General features: G+C 45.1%; 1 protein-coding gene across 1 annotated transcript in view; it reads left to right on the top strand.

The window, feature by feature from the left end:
* The first annotated feature begins 3046 nt into the window (after positions 1-3046).
* The window catches only part of Upk1b (uroplakin 1B), a 41402-nt gene continuing 22015 nt past the window's right edge, over positions 3047-22433 (top strand). The window contains exons 1-2 of the mRNA XM_045147905.1: positions 3047-3305; positions 21800-21887. Coding sequence (XP_045003840.1) covers positions 21819-21887 — 69 coding nt within the window. The 5' untranslated portion in view covers positions 3047-3305; positions 21800-21818. The remainder of the gene's footprint in view (positions 3306-21799; positions 21888-22433) is intronic.

Below are 22433 nucleotides of genomic sequence, written 5' to 3'. Positions count from 1 at the left end.
TGACAATACTGTCCTCCACACACTAAGTGGCCTTGACATCCATGACCTCGCAGAGGTTAACCTTCACAAGACCTGCAAAATAGGAAAGAAAACAATAATGACACCAAAATAGAAGAGAGCAAGACCATCATAAGAGGAGGAAAAGATCATGACATCAAAATAAAAGAGAGACTGATTGAGAGGAGGAAGGGATATGATGGAGAGTGGAGTTTCAAAGGGAAAAGTGGTGGGCGAGGGAATTACCATGGGATATTGTTTACAATTATGGAAGTTGTCAATTAAAAAAGAATAGAAGAGGGCTGGAGAGATGGCTTAGCGGTTAAGCGCTTGCCTGTGAAGCCTAAGGACCCCGGTTCGAGGCTCGGTTCCCCAGGTCCCACGTTAGCCAGATGCACAAGGGGGCGCACGCGTCTGGAGTTCGTTTGCAGAGGCTGGAAGCCCTGGCGCGCCCATTCTCTCTCTCTCCCTCTATCTGTCTTTCTCTCTGTGTCTGTTGCTCTCAAATAAATAAATAAATAATTTAAAAAAAAAAAGAATAGAAGAAAGACTAATGAAAGAAAAAGGGATTCAGTGGAGGCCAGATTTGGGAGGAAGAAAATGGGAGGATAGGAGAGGCTTATGATCATGGTATATTGTCTATATGTATGGAGGTTGTCAATAAAAAAAATTTTTTAAAAGAAAGAAAGAAACCAAGGGCTGCATAGAGGGCTCAGAGGTTGAGGTGCTTCCTGCCCAAGCACAGAGACCTCAGAGGGCCTAAGACCAGCAGCATGCAATTCCCCAGCACCCACATAAACAGCTGGGCATGGCCACACATATCCGTCACCCCGATCCTGCATGCACTGAAGATTGGAGAACCTCTGGGGCTCACTGATGGAAGCAGCAGCTCTGGGTTGAGTGGGGGAAACACTAAGGAAACAGGCAGCTAAGTGAGGAGACGGGCACCCGCTCTCCTGCCGCTGCAAGCACGCTGGACACGTGTCCCGTCTGTGCATCTGGCTTCACGTGGGTGCTGGGGAATCAAACCCCACCATCAGACTTTGCAAGCAAGTACCTTTAACCACTGAGCCGCCTCTCCAGCTCCCAGCATCCTCCTCTGGCCTCTGCACGGATGCACATCTGTGCATACTCGTTCATACACTGTACACCACATATAGTCTGCACACGCACATGAACCCCAAAGTTACCCAAAGCCTGAAATACTTATCTCCAAGTAACTATTTAAAGATAAGTTTTACCTATTTACCTATTTGGATTTTTTATTTTTTTTTTTATCAGAGATAGAGAATTGATGCACCAGGGCCTCCAGCCGCTATAATCAAACTCCAGACATATGCGCCTCCTTGTGCACATGTGCAACCTTGCACACTTGTGTCACCTTGTGTGTGGGACCTGGAGAGTCAAACATGGGTCCTTGGCCTTCACAGGCAAGTGCCTTAACTGCTAAGTCATCTCTCCAGCCCCCTATTTGCATATTCTGGAGTCAGAATAAGGAGAGTTTAGCAATGGGAGAAGCATCAAGATGTACAGTATGAAAACCGGGGGAGGAAAGTTGAGCCTTAACTGGTAAGCCATCTCTCCAACCCCTCATATGTCATTTTTTAACTGCTGTGTAGAATCACATTGTATAAATCATCATAATTCATCTAACCTGGCCCCAAAGGGCTGAAGAGGAAGAGGGCATTGTGAGGGACAGAGAGGCCCCGTGCAGATCCCCTCAAGGAGTAGCCTATTGCTCAGCTCCTGGGAGGCCTGGATCTTTCCCCTTAGCAGCCCTGTTCAGGAATTGTCCTCAGCTACAAAAAGCTGCCTTCCCAGGTGACCCGCATGCGACAAGGAATCACAGAGGAGCTCTGTGCAGAACCGGGGCAGAGGCTAGCTGGGGATTGCTCATCCAAGGCTCTGGCTGCTGTTGTGCTTGACTTTTATCTCCCCAGTCCTCCTTTTCTGTCTTGCTTCCATGGGTGAAAATCTCAGGGCACACCAAATACACATGCCAGGCACTAACCCTTCCTCCCTGTCTGCTCCTGAAGCACCTCACCTACAACGAGGGTGCTGGTCCCTGAGGAATGCCCAAGTCTGTTGATGAAAGCACTTTAGACCAAGTTAGACCAAAACCAGTATTAGATTTTAGTATTACTGCCTTTACCATCCCTTAAGACCAGGTTACAATGATATGCTATTCACCCATTCAAAACAGTATTCTTGAGCTGGAGAGATGGTTTAGCGGTTAAGGCATTTGCCTGCAAAGCCAAAGGACCTCAGGTTCGATTCCCGGGACCCATGTAAGTCAGATGCACAAAGAAGCATGTGTGTCTGGAGTTTATCTGCAGTGTCTGGAAGCCCTGGCACACCCACCCTACTCTCTCTCTCTCTCTCTCTCTCTCTCTCTCTCTCTCTCTCTCTCTCTCTCAAATAAATAAAATTTTAAAAGAGCAATATTATTGGTGCTGTATGACTCACAGTGGCTCCAGAAGGAAAAGGGGAAGGGGAAAGAGCGAGGAACAAATCGGACATCATCAGATAATTACTTGAGCCCCCTCTCTTTGCCTGCACTTCTCCCCACCTGTTGGTTTCCAGATCGCTTGGCCCTTTGTTCACTTTTGAACTACCTACATGATGTGATCATTACTGGGGCAATTGCCAGCCCATCTCTGTAAATATAGCATGTGAGCTACAGAGATTGAAACTGGCCCCTGACCTGCACAGGTAGAAAGGTACGGGCATCATTCAAAGAAGAGAGAACGAACAGGCCTTTAAATACACAAAGTCAAAAGTTACTAATCTAACCAAGCCAGAAAGAAAGGAAGAATGAAAGAAAGAAAGAAAGAAAGAAAGAAAGAAAGAAAGAAAGAAAGAAAGAAAGAAAGAAAGAAAGGGAGAGAGAGAGGGGGAGGGAGGGAGAGAGGGAGGGAGGGAGGGAGAAAGGAAGGAAGGAAGGAAGGAAGGAAGGAAGGAAGGAAGGAAGGAAGGAAGGAAGGAAGGAAGGAAGGAAGGAAGGAAGGGAGAAAGAAAGAAAAAGAAACAAGTAAAACCAAATCCAAACAGGTGGTGAGCAGAGCCTTGAGAAGTGCGTGTGGAGGTCAGAGATGCAGCAGGCACATGCCAACGGAGCTTCCTGCTGGGCGAGGCATGCTCGGGTTCGGCCCATGTGAGATGCCTCCTCCCAATCCCAGACCACCCTTTCCTGGGCCTGGAGGTTGAGAGAGCTGCCATTAGAAAAGCGCCTTGGGCTGGTGCACACTGCACTGTGGGCTGTGCAGCGCAAGGAGGAGGAAGAGGAGGAGGAAGAAGACCAGGCACAGGTCTGTGAGTAAAGGGGCTTTGCCATGTAGTCCCGGGGGTGGGGGGGGGCAAGCTAGCCAGGTGGCACAGAGGGGCACCCCCACTGCGTGAATGGTCTGTCCCTTTTTTGTAATTTGAGATCTTGCAACTTTTCTGAGCCATATTCTTCTTTGATAATCTTTCCTTTTGGCAAAAAAATAATAAATAAATAAAAAGTTGTCTTTTCTCATCATAAATCATATGGTTTTGTGAACTCGTAATAGGATTTGTGAAGTAATTTATTCACGGGTCTTTTCCACAATCAGTGCAGCTTAATCTGTGTGTCAGTGGCAATAAGTCAGCAAATTAGCTTCATCTAGTGAAGGCTATTTTCTACAGAATTTATTTCTACTTTCCACCAATTAGTTGGTCCACCACGATATGCAGATCCTAAATATACTTTTTGTTTTTTAACACTTCTACACAAAATGCAATTTAAGTTTCAAAACCCAGCACCAGTGTTATTTTATGTTTATATTTATGGTTATGTTTATAAGTCTAAGATCCTCACTTCTAATGAGCATTAGACATTTTTTAAATGTTAGCAAATTTTTATTAATTTTGATGTCTTTTAAAAATTAAAGACAGCCCGGCGTGGCAGCACACACCTTTAGTCCCAGCACTCGGGAGACAGAACTAAGAGGATCGCTGTGAGTTCGAGGCCACCCTAAGACTCCATAGTGAATTCCAGGTCAGCCTGGGCTAGAGTGAGACCCTACCTCAAAAAACCAAAAGAAAAAAAAAAAATTAAAGACAATATTTGTTGACCATTTCTTGCCTGCGTAGAGTGTGATAAGCAAACAAGAAAGAGCCCACTTGGGCTTTCTGTATTTGTATTTCAGTTACATAACATGTAACACGTCATCTTGTTATTTTTGTGCTTTTTCCAGGTAGGGTCTCACTCTAGCCCAAGCTGACCAGGAACTTACTATGTAGTCTCAGGGTGGCCTCGAACTCACAGCGATCCTCCTATCTCTGCCTCCCGAGTGCTAGAATTAAAGGCATGCGCCACCATGGCAGGCCTGATGTCCTTATGATTAAGGTTTTTAGTAAAGAAAAATTCTTTAGCTTCCTGCTATGGTGGGGTTAAAACTCCACTCTCATTTTTGTAAAGTGCCTAGAAAGACTCCGAAATCCAAGTGGGCCTTGGACACCATGTGGTCAAGAAAAGTTTAAAAAAAAAAAAAAAAGTCGGGATTTATTTTATTTTATTTCTCTCTTTTGTTGGATTTTGTTGTTGTTGTTGTTGTTTTATTTTTATGAGCTACAGTCTCGCTCTAACCCAGGCTGACCTGGAATTCACTATGTAGTCTCAGGGTGGCCTCGAACTCATGTCTCTCCTCCTGCCTCTGCCTCAGATGTGCTGGGATTAAAGGCGTGCGCCACCACGCCTGGCTCACAACTTCTTCTTCTTCTTCTTCTTTTTTTTTTTTTAACATCTCCTGCTTACATTCTTGCTCTACCTTGCTCCGGAATCTTGACGGCCACTCAGGCTGTCCCCAAACCTGAGGGACCACCACTACCTTAAGTGGAACAAGTGCCACACTGGTGAGAAGGGCCCCTCAAGGGTCCTCCGTGGCACTCGAGCCCCGGGGCTGGGCATCTTCCTCCATTGCCCACACCTGTGGACACCTCAGCCATTGATACACTCAGTCCTGGATCTCAGACCATGAGCATCAGTGGAGAGCGTGGAGAGCTGTCTCCCAGCCCACATGAATACGCTTCTCTGTCTTTGCCAGACCCATCTTACTCTAAATGTAAACAGCCTATCAATATTCCCGATCTAAAACATCTCCAGCCATGTCCATTATATATTCTAAGCCAGGCAACTGTTCACCCTTGTCCTGAACTTCAGAGTCAGGGCTGAGGCAACGGCGAATTATGTCTGTCGTTTCCCCCTCTCCTATCTCTCCCCCACCCCACCCTTCCTTCTTCCTCCCTCCTTTTGCTAATCCAAATTTCTCTAGCGTGAGTAGAGTTTGAGGTGTGGATTGTGCATGCTCTGCTGGAAAAGGGGAGGAAAAGAGATAATGAACTTGAAAAAAAAAATGATCTCATGTTTGGTGAAGGAGTGTCACGTCTCTTCTGTGTCTTCTTTGAAAATCGGTTTGCTTAGTGAGTAATTGTGTACAGGCCTATTCAATGTGTCTGAAAGAATCAACACGCTGAGTATGAACACGTTTATAGGCAAAAGAGCTGAATAAAAACACAAGGGGAAAAAAAAAACAAACAAGGCATACATCTGTAGTCTTTTTGAAAATTAGCACCTCCAAAAGCAAAGAAACTCCTAGGGCTTTGAGCAATGTGAGGTCAGTGAGTTCTTCCACGTGGTGGGGCCCATGAGGGGTATTGCTTTACATGGAAACCATTAAGGTGAAGAACACACTTCCCCGTGAGATGTGTAAGGCACACCTGCCTCTGCCACTAACCACTTTGTAATTCACCTCATCCTGTCTATTTCTTTATTTTATTTTATTTTTTTTTGCTTTTTTAAATTTTATTTTAATTTTATTTTATTTTATTTATTTATTTACTTATTTTTGCTTTTTCGAGGTAGGGTCTAGCTCAGGCTGACCTGGAAATCACTCTGTGGTCTCAGGGTGGTCTCGAACTCACGGCGATCCTACTACCTCTGCCTCCCGAGTGCTGGGATTAAAGGCGTGCGCCACCATGCCCAGCTTCTTCATCCTGTCTATTCCTTTTCCAGCCCCACCAGGCAAGGAAATGTAACCTATGTGAGGGAAGCACTAGGTTAGAATGATATGAACAGTTCCAGAAGGTCACACGTGTGAAATAGTCTCTACATACTATGGGAAGGCAGGACTGAAGGGCACACCACATTACCAACTCAAGCTCCTCTCTCCTCTCTCTCTCTCTCTCTCTTTTTACTTTTTCCTACTGTTCAATTGCTGTTTTAAGACAGCATCTCACTACGTAGTGTAAGCTAGCCTCGAGCTCACAACGTTCCTCCCTCAACCTCCCAAGTGCCAAGATAGCAGACGGCCGTCACAACACCCAGCCCTTTAGCCCCAACCTTGAATTTTTTTTTTTTTTTTTGAGGTAGGGTCTCATTCTAGCCCAATCTGACTTTAAGTCCTACTTCCAACTGAGGTCTGTTTCCTTCTTGGGGTATCTTTCTTTTCTTTTTTTACTATCAGCATGAGAAAAGATCTGAAAAAAAAAAAAATCACTCACAAAGAGCCATGGATGGCTCACCATGAGACTCAAGACGGGCTTCTCCTACATCTGTTGTTTTTTTTTTAATTTTATTTATTTATTTATTTGAGAGTGACAGACACAGAGAAAAAGACAGATAGAGGAAGAGAGAGAGAATGGGCGCGCCACGGCTTCCAGCCTCTGCAAACGAACTCCAGACGCGTGCGCCCCCTTGTGCATCTGGCTAACGTGGGACCTGGGGAACCGAGCCTCGAACCGGGGTCCTTAGGCTTCACAGGCAAGCACTTAACCGCTAAACCATCTCTCCAGCCCCTACATCTGTTTTTATTTAGGTAACGTGACTGGTTTTGCAAGGTAGGGTTTCATTGGAAGCAAAGAATTACTCTTTTCTGTACCATTCTGTAATTGTAGCATCTCACGAGTGAGGGAGAGGGGCCAAGGAGATAATTCAGTCCCTAAAACGGCTGCCTCACAAGCATGGCAACCTGAGTTCGATCCTCAGTACCTACATCAAGTTCTGGGCATGGTGGCTTAAAGCCTGTTATTCCCAATAACGGGGAAGTGGAAAGAAGTATCCCTGAGGCTGGCCGGCCAGCTAGTATAGCCTAATTATCAAGCTCAAGGGCAATGAGGGACCCTATCTCAAGGGAGGTGGACAATGTTACTGAAGGTGGCACCCAGGTTTATCTCCTGGCCTCCACATGCACCTGCACACACATGTACATGTACCCACACACATACATGCATTTTAAAAAAGAAATTGGGGGCTGGAGAGATGGCTTAGCAGTTAAGCACTTGCCTGTGAAGCCTAAGGACTCCGGTTCGAGGCTCGGTTCCCCAGGTCCCACGTTAGTCAAATGCACAAGGGGGCGCACGCGTCTGGAGTTCGTTTGCAGAGACTGGAAGCCCTGGCGTGCCCATTCTCTCCTCTCTCTCTCTCTCTCTCTCTCTCTCTCTCTCCCTCTTTCTCTCTCTGTATGTCACTCTCAAATAAATAAATAAAAACAGCAAAAAAAAAAAAATTTTTTTAAAGGAGTTTTTCAAGTCTTCAGAAGATGACAAAGTGTTCAACAGGCAGAACAGGGAGAGACAGCCAAAGCTCAACCAGGACCCCAAGAGGAGCAGGCAGCCTCCTGGAACTGGGGAGCGGCGGCCTTGATCTCTCTGGTTGTCCAACCTCTCGTCCACTTACTAGAATAGAACGGTTGGACTAAATAAAACAGGAGCAAAGAAAAGGGAAGCTGGGCTGGAGAGATGGCTTAGTGGTTAAGACATTTACCTGCAAGCCAAAGGATCCTGGTTCAACTCTCCAAGACCCATGTTAGCCAGATGCATAAGGGAGCGCATGCATTTGGAGTTCGTCTGCAATGGCTGGAGGCCCTGGCGTGCCCATTTTCAATATCTCTCTCTCTCTCTCTCTCTCCCTCTTTCTTAAATAAATAAATAAAAGGAAAGCCTTGTTCAGTCGCCAAGAACTGAAAACCCAAGAGGTTCTCACATCTGAGCCCAGCACAGTGAGATGGGAGCCAAGCTGAGTCTGAAGGGATGGGTCAGCAGTGAAGAAATGCTGGTCAAGTGATGTCATGTGACAACGGAACACTGGGAAAGCCTGTGGGTGACAGGAAGCTCCCTCGGGCTCTCCTTTGATGGGTTTCAGGGAGCTCTGGGAAGTTACTAGGAAAAGTGACATGAGATGAGACTTGTCTTTAGGCCAGTGGCTCTCAAGGTGACGTGACTGGCCGTTACGGGGGTCATTCATCTCTGTGGAACATCTCACCCTGTTGATTTGCTACATTCAAGATAATTAAAGCGATCATTTTGCCTACATTTGTACATGAACAAAATTTCAATACAGACAGGTACTTATACCACCTAAGAATTAAAAAAAATTATGAGGGGAAGCACTTAAAATCATAAGTTTTGGAGTGGGGAGAAGGCCCAGTGGTTAAAGGCACTTGCTGATAAAGCCTAGGTTCAATTCCCCAGTACCTACATTAAGCCAGATGCACAAAGTGGCACATGTGTCTGCAATTTGCTTGCAGCAGAAGCAGGAGGCCCTGGCACACCCATACTCAATTCTCTCTCTCAAATAATTTTTTTTTTTTTAAATCACAAATTTGGGCTGGAGAGCTGGGCTAGCTGTTAAGGTGCTTGCCTTGCGGAGCCTAAGGACCCATGTTCAATTCTCCAGGTCCCATGTAAGCCAGACCCACAAGGCGACACAAGCTCACAAGGACACACATGTGCACAGGGAGCTCAATTACAGTGGCTGGAGGCCCTGGTGCACCAAGTCTCTCTCTCTCTTTCTCTCTCTTGCTCTCTAACATTAAAAAAATAAAATAAAACATAAATAGGCCAGTCTGTTGGGCTTACCTCAAAAAAAAAAAATTACAAATTTTAATCAGCAAATTTTTCTTCAAATTACAAGATATTAAAATACTCAATTTTGGTATTAAGACACGTTGTCCCTGCAGTTGGAGGCTCTGCTTTACACAGAAGCACTGGGTGGAGTGGGAACAGAAGTTACTGGATTCATTGCAGTCAGAAGTCAGCAGCTGGCTGTGGGAGCTGGAAGAAGGGATCAAGTGGTCTTGGGAGTGATCAGAAAACAATCATTTTTTGCTTCTATTGAGAACATAATCCTGGCAGGGGATGTGGCTCAGTTGGTCGAGTGCTTGCATGGCATTCACAGAGTCCTGGGTTCAACTTCTTAGCCTTACATTACCCAGGCATGGTGGCACACACATAGAATCCCAGCGTTAGGAAAATGCAGGCAGGAAGATCAGGAGTTCAAGGCCAGCCTAAACTGCATTTCAAGTTTGAGGCCAGCCTGGGACACATGAGACCCTGTCTCAAGAAAGAAAAAAGAGAGGCTATCCCAAAAAGGGGGGGCTGGAGAGATGGCTTAATGGCTAAAGCACTTGCTTGCAAAGCCTAAGGACCCATGTTCAACTCCCTAGATCCCACATAAGCCAGACACACAAGGTGACTTATGCACAAGGTCGCATATGCACAAAAGGTGGTGCAGACACCTGGAGGTCCACTACAGTGGCTGGAGGCCCTGGTGTACCAATTCTCTCTCTCCCTCTCTCTCTCTGTCTCTCCCTCTCTCTCTCTCTCTCTCTCATGCAAAAAAAAAAAAAAAAGCCAGGGGTGGTGGCACACGTCTTTCATCCCAGCACTCGAGAGGCAGAGGTAGGAGGATCGCCATGAGTTCAAGGCCACCCTGAGACTCCATGGTGAATTCCAGGTCAGCCTGGGCTAGAGTGGGACCCTACCTCACACACACACACACACACACACACACACACACACAAAACTACTAGCAGGGTATGGTGGCACATGCCTTTAATCCCAGCACGTGGGAGGCTGAAGTAGGAGGATCACTGAGAGTTTTCTACTACCCTGGGTTACAAAGTAAGTTCCAGATCAGCCCAGGCTAGAGTAAGAGCCTACCTTGAAAAGAAAAAAAAAAAAGAAAGAAAGAAATGAAATGAAATGAAAAAAAACACTACTGATTTTTTTTTTTTTTAAACAGAGGATTTTATTTTATTTATTTGCTGGAGAGATAGAAAGAGGCAGAGAGAAAGAGAGAGAGAGAATGAGAATGGGCAATCCAGGGCTTTCAGCCACTCTAAACGAACTCCAGACGCATGCACTGCCTTGTGCATCTGGCTTACATGGGTCCTGGAGCATCAAACCTGGGTCCTGTGGCTTTGCAGGCCCTAACCACTAAGCCATCTCTCCAACCCTGCCCAAAACACTACTGATTTAAATTCTCTCACCTCTTAAAAAAAATGTCCTCACAGCAACATGAAAAAGAAAGAGATAAACAGAGACAGAGAGAAGGAAGGAGGGAAGAGAGAGAGGAGGAAAAGAAAAGGCCAATCCGCCCAAGTTCAAAGGTCTCCCTAAGAATGCTCTCTGACAAACCCAGCTATACAACTGACCGGAGGGGCTGGAGAGATGGCTTAGCAGTTAAGTGCTTGCCTGTGAAGCCTAAGGACCCCAGTTCAAGGATGGGTTCCCCAGGACCCACGTTAGCCAGATGCACAAGGGGGGCACATGTGTCCGGGGTTCGTTTGCCGTGGCTGGAAGCCCTGGCATGCCCATTCTCTCTCCCTCTCTCTCTGCCTCTTTCTCTCTCTGTCCGTTGCTCTCAAATAAATAAAAATAAACAAAAAAATTTTAAAAAGAAAGAAACTGAGGTGAGGGGCTGGAGAGATAGCTTAGCAGTTAAGGCACTTGCCTGCAAAGCCAAAGGACCCAGGTTCGATCCCACAGGACCCATGTAAGCCAGATGCACAGGGTGGCACATGCATCTGGAGTTCATTTGTGGTGGCTGGAGGCCCTGGCACACCTGTTTCTCTCTCCCTTCCTCTCTCTCTCTCTGCCCCCCTTTCTCTGCCTCTTTCTTTCTCACAAATAAAGAAAAAGGAAAAAAAAAGAAAGAAACTGAGATGAAAGCAAAGAAACGTAATGGCCAGATTACTAATATGGCATGAGAACTTTGCATATATTCTCGTTAATGCTTACTGCATCTCTTGCAGTGAGATATGACAATTCTTATCTAGAAATGAAGCTCAACAAGATTCCTGGGGTCACAGAACTGCTAACTTCTGGTAAGGCTGAGATTCCACCTCATCACATGCTCCCTCACCCACTCTGCAATAAGTTCTAGGCAGGTTACTAACTCATACACTCAGCAACTCGTTCACTCATTGGAGTAAACATTATCCTATCTACTTTATCATTTAGCAAAATGATGGAGTGCCTGGTCTGTGGCAGGCAGTATGCCCCACTGGACCCAGAACAAATAGAAGAGCCCTCACTTCTATTTTGGAGCCTCTTACAATAGCATGTAAAAAGCCCTACCTAGAAGGATCGCCATGAGTTCAAGGCCACCCTGAGACTACATAGTTAATTCCAGGTCAGCCTGGACCAGAGTGAGACCCTACCTTGAAAAACCAAAAAAAAAATAAATAAAAAGCCCTACCCAGGTGATACTAGGAGGAAAGATGCAAAGCGGGGGGCAGGGGAGAGAAAGCATTCCCCCTCCCACACAAAGACAACCTCAGAGGTCATCGACGTGCCTGAAGACAAGAGCAGAGGCCTCGGAGCTGCCCAAAGCCAGGACATGGGCAAGGCAGCAGTGACCCAGTAAGGAATGCCAGTGGAATGCACTGAGCCCCTCCCACGTGGGTGGACAAGAGCCACTTGGTACCTGACTCTGGCCACACCCCGGCATGGGTGGGAAAACTTTTTCTCTTTTAAAGAGATTTTAACCACAAATGTCAAGAGGAAAATGAAAACGAGCCCAAGTGGGCAAGGGTGTGAGAGGCTCCCCTGTCCCCTCCCGGAGACAAAGGTGGGAAGCTGAAGCGCCTTCTCCTCCACCTGAAACCGCCTGCGTGCGGGAGCGGTCACCACGAGAGCCTCTGTCCTTTGCTGCACGTGTCTCCCGTGCATCAACCAGAACCTTCGTCCAGTGCTCTTTCCTCAATGTCCCCTGGTCATTATTAATAATTCCTCATGTTTGTAAAAAGCGATAGTGGCTCCTAGCCACTCTGCATTTTACCTCATTTCATCATCTTCGAACGAGCTATGTCCTGCCCGGTTTATTTTTTTTTTAATTAATTTATTTTTAACTTTTTTATTTTTATTTATTGATTTGAGAGCAATAGACAGAGAGAGAAAGAGGCAGAGAGAGAGAAAAAGAGAATGAATGGGTGCGCCAGGGCCTCCGGCCACTGCAAACGAACTCCAGACACATGTGCCAGCTTGTGCATCTGGCTAACGTGGGTCCTGGGGAATTGAGCCTCAAACTGGGGTCCTTAGGCTTCACAGGCAAGCGCCTAACCACTAAGCCATCTCTCCAGCCCTTATTTTATTTTATTTTTTTATGAGAGATAGAGAGAGAGAGAACTGGCATGCCAGGACCTCCAGCCACTGCAACCACCTTGTGTGCATGCGTCACCTTGGGTGTCTGGCTTATGTGGGCTCTGGGAAGTCAAATCTGGGTCCTTAGGCTTCACGGCAAGCTAAGCCATCTCTCCAGCCCCCTAGCCAGTTTTTTTTGTTTGTTTGTTTGTTTTTTTGGTTTTTTTTTTTGAGGTAGGGTCTTGCTCTATGGCCAGGCTGACTTGGAATTCACTATGTAGTCTCAGGTTGGCTTCAAACTCACAGTGATCCTCTTACCTCTGCCTTCAGAGTACTGAAATTAAAAAGTAGAGGGAGAGAACACCTTGCAGGTTTGTCCTCGTTATTCCTGGGTTAGCAAGAAAGGCAGCCAGGTGTGCCTGTTTCTACGCAAGACATTAGTGGTGTGGCAGGACTTGGTGAACTGTGGTGCTGAGCAAATAACCTGGAGCCAGGCAGACCTGGGCCTGAGTCTCAGGGCCTGAACTCTAGCAGTGTGGCCTTCGGGGAAACTTTCTCCAAGCCTCCTTTTCTTCATTTCTAAGACGGAAGAAAATAGTTTCTCTTCTTAGCTCCTTAAGGAGCGTACCCCTAGCAACACCGTGATTTAAAAAAAAATAGTATTTATTTATTTGCAAGCAAAGAGAGGAAAAGAGAACGAGCGCACCAAGGTCTGTAGCCACTGCAAACGAACTCCAGATGCATGTGCCTCCTTGTGCATCTGGCTTTCGTGGCTACTACTAGGGAATCGAACTCAGATCATTAGGGTTTGTAGGCAAGTGCCTTAACCACTCAGTCATCTCTCAAGCCCCAATATCATGAGTTTCACCCAGTGACACTCGTTTCAGACGGCTGCTCCCCAAACTGTTAAGATAACGTTGTCTATAACATTGAGGTAATTGGTTACAGCAGCAGTGAGAAACAGACATAAGGACTCGGGAGATGACTGTGTGGCTAAACCACTTGCCAAGTTCAGATCCCCAGAACCCACGTCAAGCTGGTGGGTTACAGCATCCATCATCCCAGTTTGCCTAGGGCAAGAAGACAGGCAAAGAAAGAGAAATCCATCAATTCACGGGCCAGCTAGCCTGTGGTAAACAGGAAACCCTCCCTCAGACAAGATTAGAAAATACTCAGGGCTCCTCTGACCTCCACATGCATGCTGTGGCAAACACAGGCCTGCACTCATATACACACACACCAAAAACAGACATGAAAGGGCTGGAGGGGTGGTCTAGTGGTTAAGGCACTTGCCTGCAAAGCCAAAGGGCCCAGATTTGACTCCCCAGGACCGGCGTAAGCCAGATGCACAAGGGGAGCATGCATCTGGAGTTCATTTGCAGTGGCTAGAGGCCTTGATGTGCCCATTCTCTCTCTCTCTCTCTCTCCCCCTCCCTCTCCCTTTCCCTCTCTCTCTCTCCATGCTTTTCTCTCTGTCTCTCTCTCTCTGTGTCTCTCTCAAATAAATAAATAAATATAAACATATTTTTTAAAAAGGCTGGAGAAATGGCTTAGTGGTTAAGATGTTTGCCTGCAAAGCCAAAGGACCCAGGTTCAATTCCCCAGGACCCATGTAAGCCAGGTGCACAAGGGGGCACATGCATCTGGAGTTTGTATACAGTGGCTAGAGGCCCTGGCATGCCCATTCTCTCCCTCTCTCTCTCTTTCTGTCTGTCTTCCTTCTAGCTCTAGCTCTCTGTGCTTCAAAATAAATTTATACATATACATACATACATATATATATGTGTGTGTGTGTGTGTGTGTGTGTGTATACATACACACACATACATACATACATACATACATACATATGGAGAGAGAGAGACATGAGTTTTGGCAAAGCTACTCATTCCTCAGTTTAGCTGAGATGATGAATGTGAAGGTGTCTATCACGGCATCATGGGAGCCCCCCGAAAGGCAGCTTCTATCACCTTCTGTTTGTTACCTCAGAAGACAAACCTGGCTTCCTTGGCTACTGTGTGCCACCGTTGCCGTCAGCCGAGGGGAAAGGAGCAAACATATTAGAAACCCTCTCTTCACAGCTTCAGCACTTCTTGCCTATCCACGTGTCCTTGCCCTCGAACCATGGCTGGGCTGCCTCACACCTTTCCTGCTCAAACTGGGCCCCGTCTCCCTCCCTCTGCCTTGACTCCCGCCCCCACCTGCATTTTTCCAAGCTAATCCCGGCTCTTGGAATCCATCCATGCAGCAGTTGCTTGCTCTTTCTCTCTTTGCCACCTGATCTTAGTGAAAAAGTCAAGGAGGGATCCCCATTTTTAAAACCTTATGGCATGGGCTGGAGAGGTGGCTTAGCGGTTAAGGCACTTGCCTGAGAAGTCTAAGGACCCAGGCTTGACTCCCCAGTACCCATGTAAGCCAGATGCACAAGGTGACACATGCACCTGGAGTTTGTTTGCAGTAGATGGAGGCCCTGGAATGCCCATTTTCTTTCTTTATTTCTCCTTCTCTCTCTCTCTCTCTGTCTCATAAATAAAAATAAATATAGGGCTGGAGAGATGGCTTAGCGGTTAAGCGCTTGCCTGAGAAGCCTAAGGACCCCAGTTCGAGGCTCGATTCCCCAGGACCCACGTTAGCCAGATGCACAAGGGGGCGCACGCGTCTGGAGTTCGTTTGCAGTGGCTGGAAGCCCTGGCATGCCCATTCTCTCTCTCTCTCTCTCTGTTGCTCTCAAATAAATAAATAAAAATAAACAAAAAAAATTAATAAATAAATATAAAAAGTTTTGTAGCAAAACCATCTTTAGAAAAGCATACTCACAGGGAACATTTCTGTTCCTTTCTGGACTCTTGTTGTAACTGGGAAGGGCTACTATCTCTCTCTCTCATTTTTATCCACACCACTCCCATTTTCTCCTTTAAGAATGCTGTGTCTCAACCAGGCGTGGTAGCAAACACCTTTAATCCCAGCACTCATGAGGCAGAGGTAGGAGGATTGCTTGAGTTCGAGGCCACCCTGAGACTACACAGTGAATTCCAGGTCAGCCTAGGCTAGAGTGAGACCCTACCTCAAAAAAAAACAAAAACAAAAACAAAAATAATAATAGGAATAATGCTGAGTCTCGTTCATCTAAGGCATTAAATCTATTTCGCTATAACCTTGCTTTAAATTTCCTGAAAGAAGAAATTGCCTTCTTTCTGTTTGTTGAACCACCACGAATGGAGTTGGTCCCTGACAAATGAGCCCGTGCCCAGTCAAGGCTGATCAGTAATGGTGTTGAACTTGCCCTCTCCAGATATTTACCCTTGGCCCTCAATACTGGTGTTATCTGAATTTCTATCATTCACAGTCTATTTATTCATGGGTCTAGCTTAGAGAGCGGTCCAACTGGCCTGTGCGTGCCAGTCATGACCTCTGCAATGTGGCTGATCTGGCTGCCTGAGAAAGAATCTCCTTGAAGGCACTGAGGCTCCCCTAAGGCCAAACGAGCAACCGACACCAGGGAGAAACGAGAGGCCTTTCTAACAATGGCCCAGATTCTTCTATCCTTCAGCAAAACTTGTTGCTGTGGCCACTGTGTGCCAAAAGCTGAGCCAAGAACACTGGTCATACCCACTATGGCCAGTGTCCAGGATCCATGTAAATCCAGATGTACAAGTTTGAACTCCTTATGTTCCCAGAGCCCCCCAGGTAAATGGAAAAGAAAAATATGCAGGGATGTTTAAATTCCCTGGGAGGTTGCTAATGATATATTATAGTCCAACAATGGAGCTATAATTGAGCAAGGCCTGAATTAGGTTTTTAAAAAAAAAAAAAAAGTGCTGGAGCTGAGCATGGTGGCGCACGCCTTTAATCCTAGCACTCGGGAGGCAGAGGTAGGAGGATCGCTGTGAGTTCGAGGCCATTCTGAGAATATAGACTGAATTCCAAGTCACCTGAGCTAGAGTGAGACCCTACCTCAGGGAAGAAAAAGGTGGGGGTGCTGGAGAGGGTTGGAGAGATGGCTTAGTGGTTAAGCACTTGCCTGTGAAGCTTAAGGACCCTAGTTCGAGGCTCAATTCCCCAGGACCCACGTTAGATGCAGAGGGGGGAGCATGCCCCTGGAGTTCTTTTGCAGTGGCTGGAAGCCCTGGCATGCCCATTCTTTCTCTCTGCCTCTTTCTCTCTCTGTCGCTCTCAAATAAATAAATAATTTTTTTTTAAATTTTTAAAGGGCTTCAGAGATGGCTTAGTGGTTAAGGCACTTGCCTGCAAAGCCAAAAGACCCCGGTTCAATTCCCCAGGACCCATGCACAAGGTGGCACATGGATCTAGAGTTCATTTGCAGTGACTGAAAGCCCTGGCGCACCCATTCTCTCCCTCTCTCTCTCTCTCTCTCTCTCTCTCTCTCTCTCTCTCCCCCTCTTTCCCACTCTAAAATAAATAAATAATTTTTCTTTTCAATTTTTTTTATTAACAACTTCCATGATTATAAAAAAAATCCCATGATGATGCCCTCCCCCCCCACTTTCCCCTTTGAAACTCCACTCTCGCATCATATCCCCTCCCCCTCTCAATCAGTCTCTCTATTTTGATGTCATGATCTTTTCCTCCTATTATGATGGTCTTGTGTGCAGAGTGTCAGGCCCTTTGAGGTCATGGATATCCAGTTTGTTTGATGTCTGGAGGAGCACATTGTAAAGAGTCCTACCCTTCCTTTGGTTCTTACTTTCTTTTCGCCACCTCTTCCACAATAGACCCTGAGCCTTGGAAGGTGTGATAGAGATATTGCAGTACTGAGCACTCCTGTCACTTCTTTCCAGCACCATTATACCTTCTGAGTCATCCCAAGGTCACTGCCATCTGAAAAGAGAAGGTTCTCTACCAAAAGTGAGAGTAGCATTATAAAGGGTATGAACATTAAGAGAAGAGCTCACTGGGCAGTTTGATAAGTATAGTATCAGGGATATATACCCTCCTATGGAGCAGACCTCTAGCCCAATTAGAGGGCAATTGGTTTCCACCATGACAGATGTGCCACTATTGCACACATTGGCTCATTTGGCCTAACTGGCCAAATATAAGGCTTGCGATGTCCACTGTTGAGTATCTTCATTGGTGAATTGTCTTTCTCCCATTGAACTGTATTCTTCCAGCTTTCTGTCAACTGGTCTACATGGAGGAGGTTATCAGCTCAGTTCCAGCAGGATTTCTCAGTGGCCTTGCAGCCCAAGTACATGGAGTCTTCGGCAATAGGGTCTTACCATCTAGTTCTGATGGGAAACCAAGGCAATGGCCTATAATGTTTTGGGGGCATCAGGGACCTCCCTGGCCAATAACTCACTGGAAGGTATCCCATCCCTGGCACTGAAAATTTGCTAACAACAATCTATGGCTCCTGAGTGTTCCACTGTCCAAAAAAGTAGGTTTCCATATGAAGTATTTATATCCTCTTAGCTTTTGATTAGCCCTCCCTCCACCTTTCCTTTACTCAATCTCTTCCCCTGACCTCACTTTGGGCCTTTTCATCCCCATTAATCTATTCTCCTACTTACATATATACAATACCATCCTATTAAGTACCCGCCTCCCTTCCCTTCTCTTCCCTTTATATCTCTTTTCTAGCTTACTGGCCTTTGCTACTGAGTTTTCTTCCTACTCACACAGAAGTCCACTCATCTGTAGCTAGGATCCACATATAAGAGAGAACATGCAACGCTTAGCTTTCTGGGCCTGGGTTACCTCACTTAGTATAATCCTTTCCAGACCTGTCCATTTTCTTGCAAATTTCATAACTTCATTTTTCTTTACCGCTGAGTAGAACTCCATTGCATAAACGTGCCATATCTTCATTATCCACTCATCAGTTGAGGGACATCTAGGCTTGTTCCATTTCCCAGCTATTGTGAATTGAGCAGTAATAAACATGGTTGAGCAAGTATTTCTAATTTGATGAGTCTTTAGGATATATGCCTAGGAGTGCTGTAGCTGGGTCATATGGTAGATCTATTTTTAGCTGTCTTAGGAACCTCCACACTGATTTCCACAATGGCTGAACCAGATTTCATTCCCACCAACAGTGTAGAAGGGTTCCTCTTTTTCCACATCCTCACCAGCATTTATGGTCATTTGTTTTCGTCCAATCTGACAGGAATAAGGTGGAATCTCAATGTAGTTTTAATCTGCATTTCCCTGATAACTAGGGATGTAGAACATTTTTTAGATGCTTATATGCCATCCATATTTCTTCTTTTGAGAACTCTCTATTTAGTTCCACAACCCATTTTTTTTTAAATTTTTATTTATTTATTTGAGAACGACAGACACAGAGAGAAAGACAGATAGAGGGAAAGAGAGAGAATGGGCACGCCAGGGCTTCCAGCCTCTGCAAACGAACTCCAGATGCGTGCGCCCCCATGTGCATCTGGCTAACGTGGGACCTGGGGACCCAAGCCTCGAACCGGGGTCCTTAGGCTTCACAGGCAAGCGCTTAACCACTAAGCCATCTCTCCAGCCCCACAACCCATTTTTTAATTGGCTTGTTTGATTTCTTATTATTTAATTCTTTGAGTTCTTTGTATAGCCTAGATATTAATCCTCTATTAGATGTATAGCTGGCAAAGATTTTTTTCCCATTCTGTAGGTTGCCTCTTTGCTTTATTCACAGTGTCCTTTGCCGTACAAAATCTTTCTAATTTCATGAGGCCCCAGCAGTTAATGGTAGTGATTCTCTGATTTCATCCTCTTTGTGTTTGTTCGCATATATGAAGGCTACTGATTTCTGTGTATTTATTTTGTATCCTGCTACATGGCTGTAGTTTTTTTATCAGCTCTAACAGTTTGCTGGTAGAGTCTTTAGGGTCCTTTATGTATAGAATCATGTCATCTGCAAATAATGATAACTTGATCTCTTCCTTTCCAATATATACCTCAAAATGCAAATTGTATCACTGGATACCTTTTAATTAAGAGCATGATTAACTGAGTAATTAATAAATGAGAAATATGGATGGCTTTTCTCAACGTGCTTCAAGTACAGAAATCAAAATGATTGCCCCAAATACTTAATCTTACACTCCTTCCAGAGAGCATTCAGGGAAGTGAGAGCCCTGTGTTTTGTTGCATCTGGGCATACAACGTTATAAATGGTTTCTGGGTGCCAGCGTGGGCTGCAGGGTGCAGTCACACAGACCAAGCACACCACCAAATTCTAGCATGGTTGGTTGTGTGTCCTCCAAGAAACTATTTTGCCACTTTAAGCTTTGGTTGATCTGCATAATGGAGCCTCTCCTCTCTTTCCTTTCTACCTAATTAGGTGACCAGAACTAGATGTGCACATGAAGTTCCTAGAAGAACTAAATGTCCCTCCTCCTTCCTACTTCCTCTTTTATATGACAGGGAACTTTGTTATTTGCCACCTATCTTCTTAAGATAACAAAATATTCAGAAAAAGCTGTGATGTTTCTGAACTAATTAGTAAATTTACTCAAATTAAAGAAGTTTAAATGTTACATAAATGAAAACTATTAGAAATCCGTATATAATAAAATATATAATTAAAGATGAATATAAATTAGCCAAATCCATGGACATTTCCAGTTAAACATTCATACAAATACATAATCATCTTTTCTCTTTATATAAGGATTAAAAATATATACAAATATAATGTGAAGATTCGGGCAAAAAAAAGAAAAAAACAGAGTCACTAAAAATATTCTCAAGTTTAAAAAATGGTATGGGAAGGCTAGAGAGATGGCTTAGCGGTTAAGCACTTGCCTGTGAAGCCTAAGGACCCTGGTTCGAGGTTCGCTTCCTCAGGGCCCATGTTAGCCAGATGCACAAGGGGGTGCATGCGTCTGGAGTTCGTTTGCAGTGGCTGGAGGCCCTGGCGCGCCCATTCTGTCTCTCTCTCTCTCCCTCTCTCTCTCTCCCTCTCTCTCTCTCTCTCTCTCTCCCTCTTTCTCTCTGCCTCTTTCTCTCTCTATAACTTTCAAATAAATATAAAAATAAATAAACCAAAAAAATAAAAAAATTAAAAGAAATGGTATGGGATATATTTCAATAATAACATCCTTTATGAATGTTAAATCCCTGATTTAATTCCATGATTTTAGTATGCCAGAAGCATTAGGTCTTCTTATTTTTTTAAAGATATACTGGTATAATCATAATACATTGGCTTATTAATAATTAAGGCATTTTATATACATAGTATCAGTGTGCATTAAAACAATTTTATACTGGTTACTATGTTTTTGGGGGAGGGTTGTTGTTGTTTTCTTTTGTTTTGGAAAGTAGCCCACAGACCATAGAGGATACAAACAACTCCCCAGTGCCCAGTAGGTGGCAGTTTGCCTTGATCAAGGGTCACAGACCAATACCAGAGAATCTCTGTGTGTGCCAGCCCAGACATCACCACCTCGGGTCCGCTCTGTGTGCACCCGGTGGTCTTTCAGAGCCTCAGTCCATCTCTCTGAAGTACACATCCGCTTCACGTCATATCTGAAGGAACTCCAACAAGACACTGGTCAAACTCTGGAAGACTTTGATTTCTTCTTCTTTCTTTTCCATCTTCTTCATAAAACTGGTGTGACTGCTGACCTCCAGCGTGGTGGCGCACGCCCTTAATCCCAGCACTCGGGAGGCAGAGGTAGGAGGATCACCGTGAGTTCAAGGCCACCCTGAGACTCCATAGTGACTTCCAGGTCAGCTTGGGCTAGAGTGAAACCCTACCTTGGGAAAAAAAAAAAAAAAGAATTCATTACTAAGAGATTTCAGAACCTTGGTTTGTATGCCTTGGGACACAAAAGGATAACACAGGGCTGGAGAGATGGCTCAGCAGTTAAGGCGCTTTCCCGTAAAGCCTAAGAACCCAGGTTCAATTCCCCAGGACTCACATGAAGCCAAACGTACAAAAGTGGCACATGCATCTGAAGTTCATATGCAGTAGCTAGAGGCCCCGGTGTGCCCAGTCTCTCTTTCTCCTCTCTCTCTTTTCTCTGTCTCTCTCTGCATGCAAATAAATTTTTAAAAATTGTTATCTCGCTGGGCGTGGTGGCGCACGCCTTTAATCCCAGCACTCAGGAAGCAGAGGTAGGAGGATCGCCATGAGTTCAAGGCCACCCTGAGACTCCATAATGAATTCCAGGTCAGCCTGGGCTAGAGTGAGACCCTACCTCAAAAAAAAAAAATTGTTATCTCAGGGTAGGCCTTTAATCTCAGTGCTTGGGAGGCAGAGTTGTAAGAATCACTGTGAGTTCAAGGACAGCCTGGCACTCCAAAGTGAGCTTCAGGTCAACCTGGACTAGAATGAGATCCTACTTCAGGAGAAAAAAAAGAAAAACGATAACACACTTGTGACTTAGTCACATCATGGAAGATGTAGCAGTATTTGTCACCTGCTCCTATCAAATGGTAATATTTTCAACTATGTCTTCAGCTGGAGGGAGAGCCTGAAGATGGCCAAAGAAGATTCTGCTGTTCGTTGCTTCCAGAGCCTGCTGATTTTTGGACATGTGATTGTTGGTGTAAGTCATGAGCATTTTTTCAGAGAAGTATGTCCTTGTCGGCATGATTTTAGATTAATCAGAAGTAAAAGCTTAAAGGAAAAGAATAGCATAATTACTGGTTCCCTATATATTTTCTTCATTTTAAGAAACACATGGGGGCTGGAGAGATGGCTTAGCAGTTAAGGCGCTCACCTGCAAAGCCTAAGGACCCAGGTTCGATTCCCCAGTACCCACATAAGACAAATGCACAAGGTGGCACATGCATCTAGAGTTCATTTGCAGTGGCTAGAAGTCCTGGTGTTCTCTCTCTCTCTCTCTCTCTCTCTCTCTCTCTCTCTCTCAAATAAATAAAATATTTTTTAAAAATATATAAAATAGGCCGGGTGTGGTGGCGCACGCCTTTAATCCCAACACTCGGAGGCAGAGGTAAGAGGATCTCCATGAGTTTGAGGCCACCCTGAGACTACATAGTGAATTCCAGGTCAGCCTGGGCTAGAGTGAGACCCTACCTCAAAAAAAGAAAAAAAAAAAAAAATATATATATATATATATATAATATAAAAT

Source organism: Jaculus jaculus, chromosome 4, assembly GCF_020740685.1.
Source record: "Jaculus jaculus isolate mJacJac1 chromosome 4, mJacJac1.mat.Y.cur, whole genome shotgun sequence".
Taxonomy (NCBI): domain Eukaryota; kingdom Metazoa; phylum Chordata; class Mammalia; order Rodentia; family Dipodidae; genus Jaculus; species Jaculus jaculus.
The sequence above is the reverse complement of the archived record's forward strand: the minus strand, read 5'-3'. Positions and strand labels throughout refer to the sequence as shown.